Raw genomic sequence first — 19,953 nt, 5'->3', positions numbered from 1 at the left:
TTAGCATGGTACCTGATTTATAGTAAGCACATTTGCTGTTCTAGGGTATAAATTGTGAATGCCATATTCTTTAAGTATGCAGTTTCCTGAGGTTTGCATAATTTACTTTCTTATTAAATATTACACATTAAAAGCCCTAATCAATGGATTTAAAAAAATCTATACAGTAGTTCAAACTATGCCTATTAGCCTAGCTAGTGCAAAATAATCATGTATAATCAGTGTTTGAACCAGAGTCATTAAGAAGTCATCAGAACTGAATTTCCTAAGTTGTCACCTGTTTTATTTGTACTAATGCTTATTCTTCTCTATTTTAGAGTATGCGGTTGAAATTGATTGCAAATAATACAACAGTGGAACGGAGGTTTAGTTCATGGATTGGTGGCTCCATTCTAGCTTCTTTGGTTAGTAGATAAACTACTTTGCAAAGTAAAGATTCTTATTGAATGATTTAACTTAAATGTACCACTGAAAATACTAAATTTAGTAAAAAGACTAAAAATAATTCCAGTGCATCATTTATCTTTGCATGTTATAGCTATCAGGTGAGTAGAGGACCTAAGAAGTTTTACATGTTCTCATGTAACAAAATACTCCATTGCCTTCTGAGTGGATATTTTTGTCAGCCTAATTTCAATTTCCTCTCTCAAACAGAGGTGGAAATTTGTTATTTATTCATGCTTCTTCTAATGATACTCTCATAGGCACTGGTTAGGACTTATCTGCAGCACCTTTAAAATTACATCATTCCTTCTCCGGTTCTGGTGCTCCCTGGCCTGTTGGTGAGGCAGAGGAAATCAGGGATTGGTTCTTGGGGCAAAAGGTGAAGTCATGGTACTGGGTTTTGCATGTTGCTTAGACTGGTGCCTGCCTTGAATCAGGAGAAAAAGTCCTTATACTTATCTTCATCCTAGACTCAGAGAATTTCCCCTTCACCTCAGAGCAGCTAAAGTAAATATCAAAGTACTTAGCTAAACATTTTTAAGCTAATAAATGTTTGTAACTGTCCATTTATATATTTCTTGTCTATGTTCTATTTCCAGTCTTTTAATAGATCTTAGATCAAAACTGGATACCCCGTGTGAGTCCACTTGAGTAGAGTTATTCGTAGGGAAGGGATTCTCCTGCCTCCATGTCTTATTACTGTAGCCCACGCTCCTTCTCCCCTTGGTCACTTCCTCCTTTCACCTTCTGTGTTTATTTGGTATAGTGCTTGTGTATTGTCATGTGTGTACTTGTAAAACTTTACCCTAGTTCTAATAATAAGCACTTTTGAGTTCTAAATGTTACCATTTATAAGGTGGTATAACATCTCTTAACCTGTATACCAGGATCAAACCTTCCAACAATTTCTATTGTTGCCTTAAGGCTGGCACCAAGCCATCCTAGCTAAACCCTCTGTCTTCCTTTCACAGCCGGTTTCCAAATCCTTATGACAGTGTAATGGGTATAGAAAGATTTAATATTCTTTCTAACCTTAGGCAAGACTAAATACAGATGGTCCCCAACTTAAGATGATTAGACATAATGATTTTTCCACTTTACGATGGTGAGAGAGCAATATGCATTCAGTAGAAACTGTAATTTGAGTTTCGATCTTTTCCTGGGCTTGCAGTATGCTGTGATACTCTCTTGTGATGCTGGGCCGAGGCTGTGGCAGCTCCCAGCCACCCGCTCAATCACAACGGTGTTTCAATCGATAAACTTCCAGCCATTCTCTTTCTCACTTTCCGTACAGTATTCAATAAATTGCATGAGATATTCAACACTTTATTATAAAATAGGCTTGGTGTTAAATGATTTTGCCCAACTGTAGGCTAATGTAAGTGTCCCGAGCATGTTTAAGGTAGGCTGGGCTAAGCTTTGATGTTCAGTAGGTTAGGTGTATTAAATGCATTTTTGACTTACCGTATTTTCAACTTAGACGAGTTTATTGGGGCGTAACCACATCGTAAGTCCAGGAAGATCAGTAGTGTCTTTGAGTGTTTTGGAGAAGGGCAGAAATAAGAAGGGAGTAATGGGAGTACTATTGAGGGAGGGCTTTAAGAGTTCTTCAAAGATTAGGAGTTGTAAAAATAAAGACATTAAAAAAAAATTATTTTCTAATAAAAAAGCACAATTAGATAATTTTTCTTTCCATTTTGCAGGGCACCTTTCAACAGATGTGGATTTCCAAACAAGAATACGAAGAAGGAGGGAAGCAGTGTGTAGAAAGGAAATGTCCTTGAAAAGAGTTCCCAAACCTCTACCTTCCTGTGTCACCTTACGTTTCATAGCTTTAGTAAACTCAGGAAAAGAATGACCATCTTTTGTAGAATGTTTATACATTTTTGCATATTTCAATTTCCACTTAAATTTTTTAAGGCTTTAACTGGCTCTATAAATTAAAATAAGTTTGTGCTTTCCTTGAAATGCACTTATTACAAGCATTTTATAATTTTGTATAAATGTCTATTTTCTCTAAATATTTTGCTTTCAGTAAAATGCTTTCCAACTCTCTTTAGTATATTAATTACCAATGGATTGGTAGAATTGCTTTTTATTGACTAGTAAAACTTATTGCCTATGCTTTTTACCTTAGGCTTACAAAATTAAATAAAAATTACTAGCCGTTCCAAAAATACTTCTTTGGATTGTTGTGTGTTGTGACTTGCTACTTTAAATACTAAATGTATTTATCATTATTTTGAGTGAAAATACTTACTGTTTATTAATAGTAGTATCCAAACCCCCTTGATATCCTATTAACAATAGTAGTCAAAATGTTACCTGAATTTCAAAAGCTGTCTTATGGTCTTTGCTACAACAGTTGACATCTCTTTCCCATTCTAAGACACAGGTAATATTAAAGTCTAATTAGATGTCACAATTTATAAAATGGGAATTTAATCTGAACTTTATAAAAAAAACTGGCTGAAGCATGAGCACTTCTAGAATTCGCATGCCATATTTAACATTTGAAACAGTTGATAATCATTTGACTAAAAACACAATTTCTTTATAAACCACTTAATATGTATTTACTTTTGTATATAGACTTATCCAAGAAAAACAAAATGGTGAGAGTTCAGATATCTTAGACAAGACTTGACTTCTGGGCTTTAGAAAGATGTGGAAACTTTTCTTGAAGAAATTTTTCTTTCTTTTTCTCTAAACTTTTCTTCCTTGCTTCAATGCGGGCTTGTTTCTCAAGTCTCAGTCTAGAATAATAAAAGCACAACAGCAATTTTACAAAACTATTCTGTTACTCGATACTATCAGAATATGTCCAAATCAATTCCATAAAGGCCCCAATCACGCCAGTCTTCATATTAGGTGTGTCATGTATATTATCAACCTTGAGTAATCACTAAACCTCCACAAGTCAAAGATAACGTGAAATCAGAGCATCTGTGCCCTACACCGCTTCTTCCTAACTCCTGACTGGAAAGAATCAAGAGAGCTTGTGAGCCTGTAACAGACTGGCCTTTCTGCCTTATTCAAAATGAATACATTAGATATTTTACATCCTGAGATATAGCCTAAGACTTTTGGGAGTTCTCTAATTTGAATTTCAGATAGCACTCAGTCTAGCACATCATTTCCCTACAACAGAGAGAATAAAGCCGTGCTAAGAGATGAACTTAGGTGCTAGTCAGACTCGCCACTCTGAGGGAGTCTGCTGCTGCCCGTCAGCACCCAGGACAGGCTTTTATACCTCAGCTAAATTATGCGGACCTCAGGGTCACTCAGGAATCATCAGAGCTGCAAATGATAAACTCATGGATGCCAAGCTTCTACTGTACTTAAGCTGATATTTTACTGATCAATAGGAAAAAGTTTATGTAAAATACAATACAATTAAGAGACTTGTACTGAGTAACTAATACACTAGTGCTAGGGAGAGGTCACAGGAATTTCAGATAAGAGTTACATTTGGGTGAAGACAAAAATATGTGTGTAAAAAATATGATATAAGCTACTTTGTAAATTAAGTATGAAGACTAAAATGTGAAATCATTACCCACTCTATTCATCATTTATAAAAACCCTTATAAAGGTTTGCTATTCTAAGGAATATTCAGAAGATTATGTTGCACGCTCTGAAGGTAAGGCTTAAAAAGGAAGTTTAAAAAATTGAATAATTGGAATATGTATAAGGCCTGTAAAAGTGACACTGGATTCATAAATTCTCATGCGTTATTTTAAAAGTCATGTTATTTATAGCTTCACCTTACATGACTAAGGGACAAAAGGATCAAATGGCGCAGTAGGCTTGGAGAGAGCGAAAAAACAGCCAGTGAGTGCAGTTAGATTTCTTCAATTCCTTAACGTCTGAACTGGGCCTTAAAATGAATATGTGGAGAGATTTCAAAGCTGACGAAACAGGAACGGGGAAATGAGCAAGTTAAGTTTAGGAAACAAGGAGAAAGATCTGACTGATGAAGGGTAAGTAGCTAAGACTAAACTGAGAACGCTGGCGGGGAAGGAGTCTGGATTTTATTCCGTAGACAAGAAGCTACTGTATGTTTTTAACAACGGTGATGTGATAAAAAGATCTGAGGGAAATCAGCCAGGACGCAATATTTGAATGGAGTGGAGTGAGGAAGATGTTCACTAACTCGACTTGATGAAGAGGACCTGCACTAGGCCAGAGACGGAGCAGAAACGACAGATCCTGGAGACATTCTGCAAGGACTGACTGAACCTGGAGCACCGGTGATGGAAAAGCTGACTGACATTTAGTGCCCGTGTAGAATGGATATACTACAGATAAAGGGGCGCTGGACCCAGTTCCACTGATGGGGAGCAGTTCCCACACCAGCACCAGCAGGGTGTCTGAGAATTCAACTCTGACACTATCTACCCAGAGACAGCATCAGAGGTAGTCACCTGTGCTTCTGATCCACCCACTAGACTGGAGGTTCCCACAACGCCCTCCTTGGAATTCAGACACCAGTCGAAAGCCCAGGTTGTTACCTGTACTTCTGGCTGACTGGAGAGAAATCCGAGGTTCCCACTACCCACTCCCTGGATTCGACTAATTTGCTAGAGCGGCTCACAGAACTCAGGAAACCCATTTACTCACTAGACTATGGTTGTTTATAAAAGAATGTAACTCAGGGACAGCCAGACAGAAGAGCTGCATAGGGCAAGGTATGGGCAAAGGGTGTGAAGCTTCCATGCCCTCTCAAGGCCCGCCACTCTCCCAAAATCTCGACGTGGTCACCAACCCGGAAGCTCTGTGAACTTGGTCCTTGGGTTTTTATGGAGGCCTCGTTACATAGGATGATTGATTAAATCATTGGCCACTGGCAACTGATTCAATCTCCAGCCCCTTTCCCCTCCCCAGAAGTCAGGGGGTGGGACTGAAAGCTTCAACCATTTATTCAAGGATGGTTCCCAGGGAACCAGAACCACCCCTAAGGGCTTTCCAAAAGTCACATCATTAATGTAACAAAAGACTTTTTTTTCTTTTTGCTTTCACCACGTAGGAAATACCAAGGGTTTTAGGGGTTCTATGCCAGAAATGGGGACGAAGACTAAACGTATATTTCTTACTATAAATCACAGCATCACAATAGATAAAACTGGAAATCAGGAGAGGTATTTGCTTTGGTGGGCAAGATGAAAAATTTAAACTGATTCTAAAGTATACTTAGACATCGTAAAGCTCAGTTTAAAGATGTATTCCATTACTGTTTAAATTGTGTTTTAAAAGTGTTTTTGTTTTTCTGGTTTTGAAACAAGCTTTAGGGGGAGAAAAATAGTCTTTAAAGACCTCTTGCTGATGGTATTATCAAGGCAGTTGTTAAAAGTTGTGGTTCTTGTGCTGCTAGTTTCCAGCTGCTTTCCGGCCTTGAATTCTGATCTCTAGCACCTTCTAGCCAGTAACCCTGCAGTTTCCGCACCCTGTTTCTTTCTGCAGCCACAGCCACAGGAGCTGAGCAGCACCCTTGCCTCAGAAACCACAAACTTGCAATTCTTTTCCCTTCCAATTGCAACTTTGGGGATTAAACTCTCCTTTGGCTTCTATCTGCTTTTGGATGTGGAGCTAGTGTTTTCAAATAGATTTTTTAAAAATCTTATTTCATTTTTATAATTATTTGCTAGTTCCTGGGACCACTTAAGTCCTATGTTCTCCCTACTGAATAATAAAGTTAATGCAGAAAGAAAATTTCCATGGAAAACATTTGAAAATCACCATTATGCAGGATGACATGAACTCAGATACAGTGCAAGAGGCTCCTCTCCTAAGCCTAGCCCCTTTTCACGTCATCAACCTTGCAATGACACGAGCTCACATCCTGAGCAACTGAAGTATCTGGACCTTCCTTTCGACATTACAGAAGGATTTAACCATCTACTTACACACAGATTCATGAATATAAAGGCAATAAAATTTTTGAAAGGATATACACTAGAATGTTAACAGTAGCTATTTCTGGATGGTGAGATTATATAAGACTTTAATTTCTTCTTTTTTACCTGATTTTTCTATTTTTTTCCACAATGAACATGTATTACATATGTAAAAGCTTAACACATGTTATCTGATGTAAAGATGTTTCATTCTTAAGGGTACTCATGCTCACCTGGTAAAACGTTCCACATAGGGCATTGCAAAGAATCGTTTCCTATTGTATCTTTTATTTAGGTACCAAGGTATAGGCCACTGCTTGAACTTGTGCCTGCCAAGAAAGCAAAAAGGTATCGCCTTATAGAAAACATTAAAACATTCTCACTTTTTAAGAGTGTTAGCCTTCTTTGGACTAAATATGTTTTCAACAAAATGAGATGTAATTGGCTTTTTAAAGATTTTAAAATTTTTATCGTTTTAAATTATAAAATACTCTAAACTGAGAGAAATGTATAGGTAATATAAGACACTCATGAACCCACTGCAAAATTGCAGACATTAATATTTTGCAATATTTGCTTCAGATCACTCTTTTAAAAAATACATATATAAGTTTAAGACACAGCTTAAGTTCTCTACTTCCACAACAGCTCCTAACCACAAAAGTTTATCATTACCAGATATATTTTGTACTTTTACTAGATACATATATGTGTGTGTACTAATTTTATATATGTACACATATACATATATAATTTGATATATACGTAATTTGATATTTATATGTATGATTTATTTTTAAAATGTAAATAAATTGCACCAACTGATACAGATGTCTATACCTCAACATAACCAAACCTAAAAAATCATAATGTTGAGTAGGAAAAAGGAAAATTGTGAATGCATACTATAATATTTATTTGAAAATATCTCAAAAAAGCAACAGGAGGATTAATTTCAGGCCATTTAACCAATCTTTTCTAAAAATTCAGATTTAATTTGTAATATTAGAAGCTCAACTTTCAATCTATTTGTAATTTTGGCTTTTAGTATACAATTAGACAGACAGGGCCACGAGAGGCATGGACTGCTGCCTTAGGCAGAACAGATAACAGTACTGTATTTCCCTCGGTTCATCAGGGTGGTAAGCTACTACTATCCTCAACAGTCAACATCCAAAAAGTAATCTCTGACAGTACTGCCACATGTTTTTTTTGACAGGAAAAAAAAAAATGCAGATGTAACATTTTTAAGAAGGAGCTCTGCATTTAAAAGGCTATCTTAGGGGCCGGCCCAGCAGCCTAGTGGTTAAGTTTGGTACACTCCACTTCAGCAGCCTGGGTTCAGCTCCCAAGCATGGACCTACACCACTCAGCAGCAGCCATGCTGTGGCAGCGACCCACATGCAAAACAGAGGAAGACTGGCACAGACGTTAGCTCAGGGTGAATCTTCCTCAGCAAAAAAGAAACAACAAAACCTTGAAGAGAGCAGCATTCTTACAGATTCTAAAACTGACATAGATTCTCTCCCCTATCCCAACCCTGTCCTAACTGACCTCAACTGGATTAATCCAAATAAAAATTAGTAGCAAATAAAATAGATCAAAGTTTTTAGTCATATGTTTTGGCAATTTCTCTCTCTTCTCCAGTGGATTACACAGTTACAGGCAGCACAACTACTCCTCTAAATCTGGCTCCAAGCAGCCCACTATCACAAACTCCATTAAAAGAACTTTATCAAATGAGTAAGTGCTATCATGTGATGTAATTCCAGGGGTACAGGAAAGGTCTCCAACCATCCAAAATGCATTCCCCATTTTGTCAACCGATGCTGAAAGTTCTACTAACAACGCTTCCTTTTGGCAGCTGAACCCAAACGTAAATAAACCACCGGAAGAGAGACTGCACTGGGTCTTCTCCATTGTTTGTACCCCAGTGTGAATGTTTATTACCAGAGCCTTTCCCAAGGTCTGACAGGACTTTTGGAACTGGACCTAGGGGAGAAGATGTCACAAAAGGTGGAAAGATACAATAAAAATAAACTGTTTCAAAATTTGGACTAGGGCTTATCCTCATGGCAATGGGAGTAGACTGACACTAGTTCATGTGGCCTTATTCCTCAAGAACTTCTTTTTTAATAGTCCCAGGTTCTTAATGGGCAGAGAGGATAGGTGTGTGTCTTAAAATTACCTTCATGGGATTTATAACCCTCTGAAATTACATGTGTACATGTACATTTTTCTGGGGAAAGGATCTATAACTTTCATCAGATTCTCAAAAGGTCATATGATTCACATAAGATCAAGAATCATTGTTATAAGAACTATAGATAACAGAATCATGGGCATGGGATGCCTGGCCTACCAGATAAAGCTACCTTCATTCGTATCCTGGAGTTCCAAAGGAATTTGGGGACCTTTATTTCTATTAGATACATCTCTAATATACCTAAAATATCATATGGTAAGAGTTTTCTTAAAAGATATTGGATAGGGGAATAAGGCATGGGATATCCACTCTCATCTTAGAAAAGCCACAATGCAATCTATGTACCAGATGATTCTTCCAAAGATGTCTCTTCTCCAAGCACCAGGTCTAGCGTTTTCTTGACCAGTCTGAAGAAGTCTTAGGGCATCTTCTCTTTCCTGGACAACTTTATCTAATGCATCCATGGACTCTACCACCTGAGAAGAGAACAGAAGGTATCATTTCAACAATCACCTACAAGAGAATCCAAAGAGAGGGAACATATAAAGACTATGCTACAGACAACCCATCATGAATATTTTAGTCAAAGAACCATTCTGTCAAATATTTTCTAAAAAGCTTTTTGGCACAGGTATGCACACAGGGGTGTCTGTAATATCACTTTTTCTAATTTTTAAAAAGCTTAGTTTCATTTATATGAAAATCTATTTGGCACAAATTTCCACATACTAGTTTTGATTGGATACACTTATATAGACTCCTTTCGGTGACCCAATTTGACTTACATCATTTCAAAACTCAATGAGCTATTAGAATTGATAACAGTTTGCTACTTTTAAATACTAAAACCTACATTTTGGCTTCAACTAATCAGTGTGTCCCTAACATGCAGACACAGACGTTTTGACCTGCTTGGCAGCTGTTGCTGTTTCAGGGAATGGAACATCAGTCTATCCTGGTACTAGAGTAATCTCCAAAGATCCATCACGATGCAAGAAGATACTATTAGAACTTCTAATTATTATTGCTCTCTCAATATTTATATTGTTTTATAATGTATATAATAATATATTGATAAAGCAACATATATATTTTTATAAATAAATACTGATATGTTGGGATTGTAATGATAGATCAGCTAAGTTTTTTTCATAGTTCTAAATACTGAGAGCAATTTTTAGGTTGTTATGTGTGTGTGTTATCTTTGAGCATCATAACAGATATGAACTACTGCATATACACATTTGTTTCTTATAACAATCCTCAAAAAAACAGAAAGGCAGGCAGATTCAATTATAAAGATAATCTCCCAGGTAGCTGTGAGACCCAAATGAGATGTGAAAGCCACAAGTTTAGATAAACTACCTCATATCGGCATATTCAGCTCACATTCAGTACTTCCACTATCCCCAACTTCACTCAATGCCACACTGAGTAGCTGAATCCACAAGGACTTCCTCTCAACTATATGAATTTCCACAAAATCCTTGAGAAATAAACGATGAGTAAGAAAACAAATCCCATTTTGAAGACAGACAAACTGAGGAGTATGAAGGGACCACACTGGTAAGGGCCAAATGCTAAGCTCTCTAACCCTTAGGAACTTAGTAAGCCTGGCTGTTGACTGACTACATTTGAGAGTTTGCCCAAGCAAGGTCAGGGCTGAGGCTCCTACCTGAAATCTAGGGTTAGCTCAAAAAGACAGCAAGTAAATGGCTACCAAGTCCACAGAGTCAACATCCACTTACTCACGTTCACGCCAGTGGATGAGAAGGAAAATCACAAATGTCAATTAGATACACCTTATTCAAAACAGGCCAACCTCAAAGAGCTTTCTTTTCCAGTTTGTAACCTTCCCAGAGCCAAGAGTGTCCTTACACAGTTCTAAATCTTTAGTTTATACCTTAAATTGAGAGTAATTCTCTTTTGATTTTTTCTTGATAAATTTTTCTTAGCAGTATGTCACAAAACACTGAGCAAACTGTACAAATTTGAGGATTTTAAAAAACATTATGGCCACTTTCAGTTTATGTGGAGAAAACTTTTATTATTTGGGATTCCACTAATTCAGAAAGTGCAGTACATACAACCTTTTGGGCTGAAATTCACCTCTGAAATATACTTTTTAAAGCAGGGAGAGGGGATAATCTATTATTGAAATTTAAAAGTCTTATAACAGCACCATTCTAGCAAAAGCTTTTTCATCAAATAAACACTGTGCTATTTATAAACAGCCAGTGCACTTAAAAGAGTCTCTAAAACATAACTTTCCTTAATAGCAGAGGTAGCAAATATACCTGAAAATAAAATCATATTACTTCACAAATGTTACATAGCTGTGAAGACACCTAGCATCCAGATCTTAGTTTCTAAACATGCCATTCCCCATTTCCATTAAAAGGAATCAAGGTTCCTTTGTAAAATGGCTGATTCCAGGGATGGGGCAGGAAAAGTACAAGATGAATCCAGAAAATCTTGCTGTGCCTCATCAAAGAACCATGAGGACACAGGGGCCAGCTTGAAGGAACCCACACTGACCAAATCTGGGATCATGATATTAAAGGATTATAATGCAATGAATAAAATTGGAATCCATGAGTCCACACTGATAGGAAGGAAGGAAGGATGAAATAGGGAGAAGGGAAAGCCCTTCCTTCCAGAAGAAAGCTAACTAATAAACATAGAATGAATGATAAGATTAGAAAATCACTACTTAGCAAACATAGTAATAACTGATTCAGGCAAGAATAATCCATGGATGCTAAAACTAGTGAGTGAAAGGTTGAGGAGCTACAGGATATTTACATGACCTCAATACAAAGAAAAATGAGTAACTATACAGTGAAGAAACCTGATGGACACCACACTAACCAAATTATTAACACTAACAACATCTGTAACAGAACAAATCAACATCCCGTATCTCCTGATACGACGCACTGTGAAGAATACAGCATCACTTCTAGGATATTCCTGCCAATCATCAGCATTACCATGAGAAATATCATACAAACCCAAATTGGAGTATACTCTTCAAAAATGTCAACATCACGAAGTACAAAAAAAGACTGAGTATCCAGGTTAAAGGAGACTAAAGAGACCTAACAACTGAAAATCTATGATCCAGAGTTTTCTTTTGCTATAAAGGACATTGTTGGGGTAACTGATGAAATCTGAATAAGATCTGTAGATTAGACAATAGTATTGCATCAATGCTAATTTCTTGATTCTGAAAACTGTACAGTGGATATGTAAGGAAATAGCCTTATTTTTTTGGCAAAAACTATTTATGGATAAAGAGACATTGTGTATATATAATTTGCTCTCAAACAGCTGAGGCAAAAATGCGTTTATGTAGAGGAGGCGGAGAAGGATAAAGCAAATGTGGTAAAATGTTTACATGGGGCGTCTGGGCAAAGAGCATCTCTGTGTACTATTCTCATAGCCTTTCTGTTGTTCTCATGTTATGTCAAAATAAAGTTTAAAAAACCAATAATGTGATATAACTCAATTTTCACTAAGCCAGAATGGCCTCCATAATCAGCGTAAATAATTGAGACTTTATTCCACTCTTTCACTCTCTAGGGATATTAGGCCCTTCCGTCTTAGTGGCAGTGTGGCAGTAACAGTTGTGAGTAGTGTGAGGAAAGAAAACTGAAGCAGCTGAGGTCAGGCAGCAAGACTAAAGCTACCACAAAAAGCTGAATTCTGTTCTGACTACTTACTACGGCACAGAAAAATCAATAAAGAGGAGACCTCAAAAGGAATCTAGGAAAAAATCTGATAAATCTAACTAAATAAAATATAAAAATTCTGTAGAAGAAGTATCTTAAACATGTACAGTCATGGAAAAAAAAGGCAGATCTCCATATACTGATATGGAAAAACATCCAGGATTAGCAGGTAAGTGGAAAATGCAAGTTTCAGAAGAGTACAGATGTACTCTTTGTGTAAATAAAAAGAATTAGGCACACTTCTACACACAGAGAAAAACTGTGATGAAGAAAAAGAAACATGTATGATTAATTACCTCTAGGAGTGGAAATAAGGAACCCAAGGGATTTTTCTTTAATGATGAAGGAAACCTAATTTAAAAAATGGTTGACCTTTTCACAACAATGTGAATATACTTCACATTACTGAACTATACACTTAAAATGGTTAAGATGGTAAATTTGTTATGTGTTTTTTACCACAATAAAAAATAATCCATAAAAACAATTTGACCCAGTTGGTGAGGAAGTGGCTAAACTGGAACTAGAAATGTAAACTAGTGCAGCTACTTTAGAAGACAGTTGTGTTGTTTCCTAAAATGTTAAACATAGATTTACTAGAGGACCCAGCAATTTCACTCCTAGGTATCTCTACCTGAGAGAAATAAAACGTACGTCCACACATATGTTGGGGGCTGCAGGTAGGAATGGGGAGTGACCGCAGATGGGCATGAGGCTGCTTGTTGGGGTGACGAAAATGTTTTAAAATTAGATAATAGTAACGGTTGCTCAAGCCAGTAAATTTACTAAAAATCAAGCAGAGATAGAAAAAAAAGTCTACATGACAAGAAACATAGGAACCATACACTCGCATCTTTTAGCTTTCGTCCCACACGATGGTCTCCCACCTCCCACACATCTTACCTTTTCTAACCGCTCCGGACTCGGCATGGGCAGTCGCTGCCGCTTGGCCTCCTGCTCTAGAGTTAGAAGCATGTTTCTTTCTTTCAGTAGGACATACCTACATCAAAGAACATGAAGCTCGTGATGCTATTCTGTGGTTATATTAATAAAGTTGTGATTTTTGACATCAAAATCAATGATCTGTACTCAAAAGTCCTTTAAAAATCTTGATATATAGAATATCACTACAAAGGATAATACTTTAAACAGAGCTATATCTGTTCTTATTCATTTGTTCAATAAATGTTCCATGTGCCCATATTGTGTTAAGTGCCAGTAGAGTTACAAAAAGCAATAAAATACAGTGCCTACATTCCAAGCAGAGAGAGAAGATGGAAGATAAATAACATTTATTCAGTGCCTATGACATGCCAGGCAATGTGCTAAGCATCTTATATACACTATTTTATTTTATTCTCTGAAGAACCCTTTGAGGTTGGTACTATTTTCACTTTCTAAACAATGACAGTAAAGCTGAGAGAAGTATTCTGGAGTACATACCTAACTCAAGATTCTTTTTTTTTTTTCTAAGACTTGCACCTGAGCTAACAACTGTTGCCAACCTTTTTTTTTTTTTCTGCTATATCTCCCCATAGCGCCCCGGTACATAGTTGTGTATTTTTAGTTGTGGGTCCTTCTAGTTGCAGCATGTGGGATGCCGCCTCAACGTGGCCTGACGAGCGGTGCCATGTCCATGCCCAGGATCCAAATTGGTGAAACCCTGGGCCGCTGCAGCGGAGCACGCGAACTTAACCACTCGGCCATGGGGCCGGCCCCTAACTCCAGATTCAAATTCTGGATACCCTGGGTGTAAAACCCATCCTCTTTTTACTCCACTATGCTGCCTCCGAAACTGTAATGTGGTCTGGTGTACTGAGTGGTACAGACAAGTACCAAAGAATGACGTGGGAGAGACGAGACATTTCTTCTAGCCAAGATGATCACGGAAAGCTTCATAGAGGTGGGAATTGTTAGGCTGGTTCGGAAACCAAAGCAAACATAACTAAAGATACTGAAGTGGAAAAGCTGAAGAAGGGGCAGGTTTTGTGAATAAATTTGTTTGAGAATCAGAGCTGAAAGAAAGGAAAGGAAAGAAATGTGGAGGGCACTGCAAATGAGACAAAGGGATTGGGGTACTTTCTGCCATGGAAGAAGACAATTCTGGGGGAAGGAGTGGCAGAAGACAACGTGTTTGGTTTTAGCCACGATGAATACTGCAACAGCCCTAACTATCCCTTTACCAATAACCCACTGCAATGGTGCTTTAATACAACTTATTTATCTATAATGAATCTGTGCTGTTTTACACATAATACTTCTGACACCAAATACGTATTTTTTCCAACACCCCATTTCCAACTCTCTGACACTAAGCACCTGGAGTTAGTGCCAAAGTCCACAGATTTAAGGGTTCAGTCCCACAAGACTGCCCCCCACTTCAGACGGCAATAGCAAGCTCCAGGCCTCCCACACATGTGACTGGCCAGCTATAAATTGGAGGTTCCTATGACCCCCTCCTCAGGTTTGACAATTTGATAGAAGGGCTCACAGAACTTGGGAAAGTGCTTTACTTACTATTACTGGTTTATTACAAAGGATACAACTCAGGAATAGCCAGACGGAAGATGCAAAGGGCAAGGCACACGGGAGGGGGTGCAGAGCTTCCACACCATCCACGCACCGCCCTCCCAGCACCTCCATGGGTTCACCAGCTTGGAAGCTCTCCAAACCCAGTTGTTGAAGGTCTTTTATGGAGGTTTCATTACAGAGACATGATTGATTAATCATTGGCCACTGGTGATTGAACAATCTCCAGCCCCTCTCCCCTCCCTAGAGGTGGGGGTGGTGGTGAGGCTGAAAGCTCCACCCTCGAATCGAATTGGTTTTTCTGGACGAGCCTCTATTCTGAAGCTATCTAGGGGCCACCAAGAATTGCCTAATTAGGACAAAAGATACTCCTATCACTCAGGAAATTCCAAGGGATTTAGGAGCTGTGAGCCAAGGAACTACGGACAAAGACCAAATGTATATTTCTTATTGAATCACATGAATAAGTCTATATTAGTGGTTTTTATAAGCAGTTTATAATTCTTTAATCTACCACGAAAGATAAATAACCCTCTAAATCAGGGGATAAAACTTTAAATGCCTACAGTGACTAGACGGATAATTAAGAGTGATGTGGGCTTGGAGGAAGAACAGGATGGGTAAGAAGTGGTGTGCACTGCTCTGTCTAGATGCGGCAGCTGCTACCGACCAGCCAGTTATTACTACATAGGAATGCAGATCCAGTGTGACCAGATCACAGGTCTGATTATTCAAGAGGAGCCAGAAATCCTTATTTTTTGTGTGAGATTTCCCAATTGTAAAAACAGTACAGTCCAAACAAAACATATCTTTGGGCTAAATATAGTCAATTAATGTAGACAGTGAGGGGGGGAATGGGTGAAAGGGGGTTAAAAGGTACAAATTTCCAGTTATAAAATGAGTACGTCATGGGGATGTAATGTACAGCCTGGTGACTATAGTTAATAATACTGTATTGCACGTTTGAAAGTTGCCAGGAGAGTGGATCTTGAAAGTTCTCATCACAAGGAAAAAAAATTGTGTAACCATGAATGGTGACAGATGTTAACTGGAATTACTGCGGTGATCATTTTGCAATATATACAAATATGAAATCATTATGTTGTATGCCTGACACTAATATAATGTTATGTCAATTATACCTCAATAAAATACACACACACACACACACATATATATATGTAAAAATACAACCCTGTCTTAAATCCTTTCAACCCCTCTAATTCTTCAGGAGAACTTTGCCAGAAAAATCTACCTAAATTGCCAATTAAATGCACCCTCCAACACACTTTCCCAAAGCAAATAAGCTAAAGATTCCAGACTATGCGAAAGGTAATAAAAAGGAGGAGGGCCTACATGGATCAACTCTTTGCCATTTCATTTTATTAGTTTGCTCAGAATTGTTAGTATAAAGGTGTTGGTTTGACTGGTAGCAGCTACAGCAAAATTTCTGAACTCCTAACTACTCGAGAACTCTGATACATTTGCCTTAATGTAATTTAACTTGTCATATTATAAAATCTTTAATGAGCTTATGTATCATCCACACTACTGTAAGACAAATCACTTTACTCAATTTCTTCTATCAGATAGATGTAAAGTCTATACCTCATGGTTATTATACTGTAACTGCTTCAAACACCCAGATGTCAATGTACTCAATATACTTACCAAAGTTTATGTAAATCTTCATTACTCTTGTTCCTTAACTGCTGACAGGTCCATGCAGCTCCTATTAAAATGATAAATTCATAACAAGAAATAATATTCTAGCTATGTGTCCTTTGGCAAATTATCAAATTACCTCTCTAAACCCCTTTATCAAATCATCTCTCTAAACCTGTTGTTTCCTTATCAATAAAATGTGTAATAGCTTATATTATAGTATGATATATAATTAGGATTATTGGGATTAAATTAGATAACACATATGAAAATAATAGTAACGTGACTGGCAATAGCATTCAAAAAATGTTAGTATTAGCATAGAATGTATTTTCACAGTCTAACGTCAAAATACTTTATATCACTATAAATTAATTTTCAATTATCTCTAAAAAATGAAATCTAAAACAGACCCAAAACCTCACTCCAGTTAATAATTTCAAGCTACTCTTCTTCTAAACCCTTTGCCAACCTGCCAAGGAACAATTAACTCTACTATTGCATCGTCCTTTAATTTTCTCTAATAGACATTCCCAAGGGAAATTAAAAACAAACAAACAAACATCTAAATAGTTCCCAAACTGGATAAATAATCCAAAATGATAGAGGGTTCAATAAATGTATTTAATATCCATCAACCTAAATATCTCACCAGATTTTACTTTTTCTTCCCCCCAATTCTTTGGGTCATCAAAAAATTCTTCCAGTCCTTTCCTTGACAACGTGATATGAAGTAATCTACACTGGTGAAAAGATGTGACATTTGGTGTATTCTTAGGCAACAGACTAAGAGAAAACCTGCAACTGAACAGACGTAAACAAGTGATTAAAGTTTGACAACATCTTGATTTGATAAGCAATAAATGGAACAATTTCCTCATCTAAAATGTTAAAAAACCTACTCAGGGTTTCTGCACAAGAAGCAATAAACTTATAAAATGCTTCAGAAATTACTTTTGATATTGCATTGTAGATGTTGCTATCTTATAATTTCAGAGGTTAATATATTCACATAATTTCAGAGGTAATATATTGACATAATTATATTTTAAGGTAACATATTTAGGTCCTTCATATACTGCTAGTGGGTATACGAACAGATAAAAACATTCTGAAGGTTAATTTTGCAACATGTATCAGAGGTCCCAATGCCTCCTCCTTTAACCCAGGAATTCCACATCTAGAAGTTTCAACTAAAGAAATTATCATGGATAGGAGGTGATTTTAAAATATCTACTAAAGCATTAAATATGACATCAAAAAGTTGATAACATAAAGCGTAACTGGAGAATGGTTAAAAAAATTACTGTGCATCCATATGATAATCTATTATGCAGTAATTTAAAAATCATGCTTTTAAAGACTATTTAATGACTTGGAGAAATAATTTAAAACACAATAGTGAAATGTAGCATAAACGTTGTATTCCTATCAAAAAACTTTAGAGCCAGCCTGGCTGTCCTAGTGGTTAAAGTTAGGCGTGCTCCACTTCAGCACACTGGGTTCAGTTCCCGGGCATGGAACATGACCACTTGTCTGTCAGTAGCTGTGCTGTGGTGACGGCTCACACAGAAGACCTACAAAAACTTACAACTATACACAACTACATACTGGGGTTTTGGAGGGGGAGAAAAAAGGAGAAAATTTGGCAATGGATGTTAGAGAAGGGCAAATCTTCCCTGCAAAAGAAAAAAAATTTTTTTTATCTGAATCTAATCATGAGGAAACAGTCAGACAAATTCAAATGGAGTGATATTCTGAAAAGGCTGATCTTATTAAAAATGTCAATGTCATGAAAGAGGAAAAAGGAACTGTTCTGGGTTAAAGAAAATGAAAGTAACATGACAATTCATGAAATAAATAAATGATTATTGATAGGATCCTGAATAAAACATTAAGGAAGAAAAGAAGAAATTACCAGGACAATGAGGACATTTGAATTTGGACTGTATGCTAGATGATAGTAGCACAATAATAGTAGTGTATCAATATTAAATTCCTCTGTGTGATCACTATAGTACTGCGGTTATTAAGACAGTATTCTCATTCTTAGGAGACATATGCTGAAGTGTCTTGATGTTTATAATTCTGACATGCCTCAAATAGTTCAGAAAAAAAAGGCATAGATATAAAGAGATATAGAAAATGTGACAAATTGCTAAGGATTGGTTAATATAGATGAAGAGTATATGGTTATTCTTGGTACTACTCTTACAGCTTTTCTGTTGCTTTGAAATCTTTAAAAATAAAATTTGGGGAACCAAGGGTAGAAAATGAAAATGCATACATGTAAATATGATCCCGATTTTATTTTAGAATTAAATGTATGTGTATATATGGAAAGTTAAAAAGAATGGGAGAAAATCTGTTTATCTCTGAGTTGTAGAACTATAGTTGATTTTTACTTTGATCTTCAAAATACTTTATCCTACTTTCCAAAGTCTCTGCAAGTGAGCAGATATTCATTTTATAATAATAATAAAAGTCTAAAATTAATTTTTTAAGGAAATGATGAGATGGAAGAGACAATTGATCCAAGTTTGCCACCTTGATCAAGTTACACCTCTGGGCTTCTGCAAAATGCAAAAAAATATTGCTCATCTCTGAGGTTACTGTAAGCAATAACATTGGAGCATATGACATGCTCAGTAACTGTGCTGGATTCAAGAGCATATACATTTTTACTTAAAAAAAATCTGACATATCCAACTATTTATAAAATTCAACTACTTATAGACAAAACCCAGTAAAAGGGAGGAAACCATATACCCTAAAGTCAAAAATGATCGGTCTGTCCAGAAGACAAGCTGTCTTTCCAGAAATAATGAACACCCTGAGTAGCGTGTTCCTTTCTCACACCTGCAGTGCGACTTTCCGTTCACTTGGCTACTTTCATTTATTTTCTCAACATTTACAACATTTTATCAATCTCTTTGTGATAGATTCTGGAAGTACAAAGGCCCCTTCTTTCTTATCCATCTAAATCTGACACAGCTTTCAGTTTCCCGCCTAAGCTGTTCAGTGAAGTTTTTCCCAACCCACTCAGCCAAACAGGATGCTTCTGTACCTGTAGGGTTAATTCAACAAATACTGTGCATTACAGACGCCATGTACTGCCCGGTCCACAGTAGGTGGCAACAAAATGTTTGTGGAAGGAACGCAAATGTCGGAGGTGGGCGACTTCTCCAAGGTCACCCACTCCTCACAGAGGTGGGTTCCGGCTCAGCCATCCCGGCGGCCTTTCCATCCCTGAGGCGTTCTCAGCATCTCAGCAACCAAACAAGATCCAAAGTTGGAAAGGTGGACAAACCCACTCCTCGCATCACTTACCCTGTGCTAGCAGGGGTCTGAGGACTTATTAACGACCTGGAAGCCTTCAGGAAGCCTGAGACTTTTCTGCAAAGACCAGTCAAACTGGCCGCAGCCATCTTTCCGTATAAGTAAATAAACCATGCTTCCGACCACAATGACGCCACT

At 37.2% G+C, this 19,953-nt stretch overlaps 2 protein-coding genes across 2 annotated transcripts in view; one reads left to right on the top strand and one right to left on the bottom strand.

Annotated features, from left to right (window-relative positions):
* ACTL6A (actin like 6A) overlaps positions 1–2,623 on the top strand; it is a 33,147-nt gene extending 30,524 nt beyond the window's left edge. The window contains exons 13-14 of the mRNA XM_046659624.1: positions 318–404; positions 2,148–2,623. Coding sequence (XP_046515580.1) covers positions 318–404; positions 2,148–2,228 — 168 coding nt within the window. The 3' untranslated portion in view covers positions 2,229–2,623. The remainder of the gene's footprint in view (positions 1–317; positions 405–2,147) is intronic.
* On the bottom strand, positions 2,147–19,931 carry MRPL47 (mitochondrial ribosomal protein L47). The gene is made up of 7 exons (XM_046659625.1): positions 19,807–19,931; positions 17,129–17,280; positions 16,483–16,543; positions 13,186–13,282; positions 8,894–9,024; positions 6,576–6,671; positions 2,147–3,200 (listed from the first exon to the last, which is right to left on the bottom strand). The coding sequence occupies exons 1-7, from the start codon at positions 19,902–19,904 to the stop codon at positions 3,077–3,079; spliced, it is 759 nt and encodes a 252-aa protein (XP_046515581.1). The 5' UTR covers positions 19,905–19,931; the 3' UTR covers positions 2,147–3,076.
* Positions 19,932–19,953: the final 22 nt, after the last annotated feature.

Source organism: Equus quagga, chromosome 4 (genome assembly GCF_021613505.1).
Source record: "Equus quagga isolate Etosha38 chromosome 4, UCLA_HA_Equagga_1.0, whole genome shotgun sequence".
Lineage (NCBI taxonomy): Eukaryota > Metazoa > Chordata > Mammalia > Perissodactyla > Equidae > Equus > Equus quagga.
This window is presented reverse-complemented; position numbering and strand designations above follow the sequence as displayed.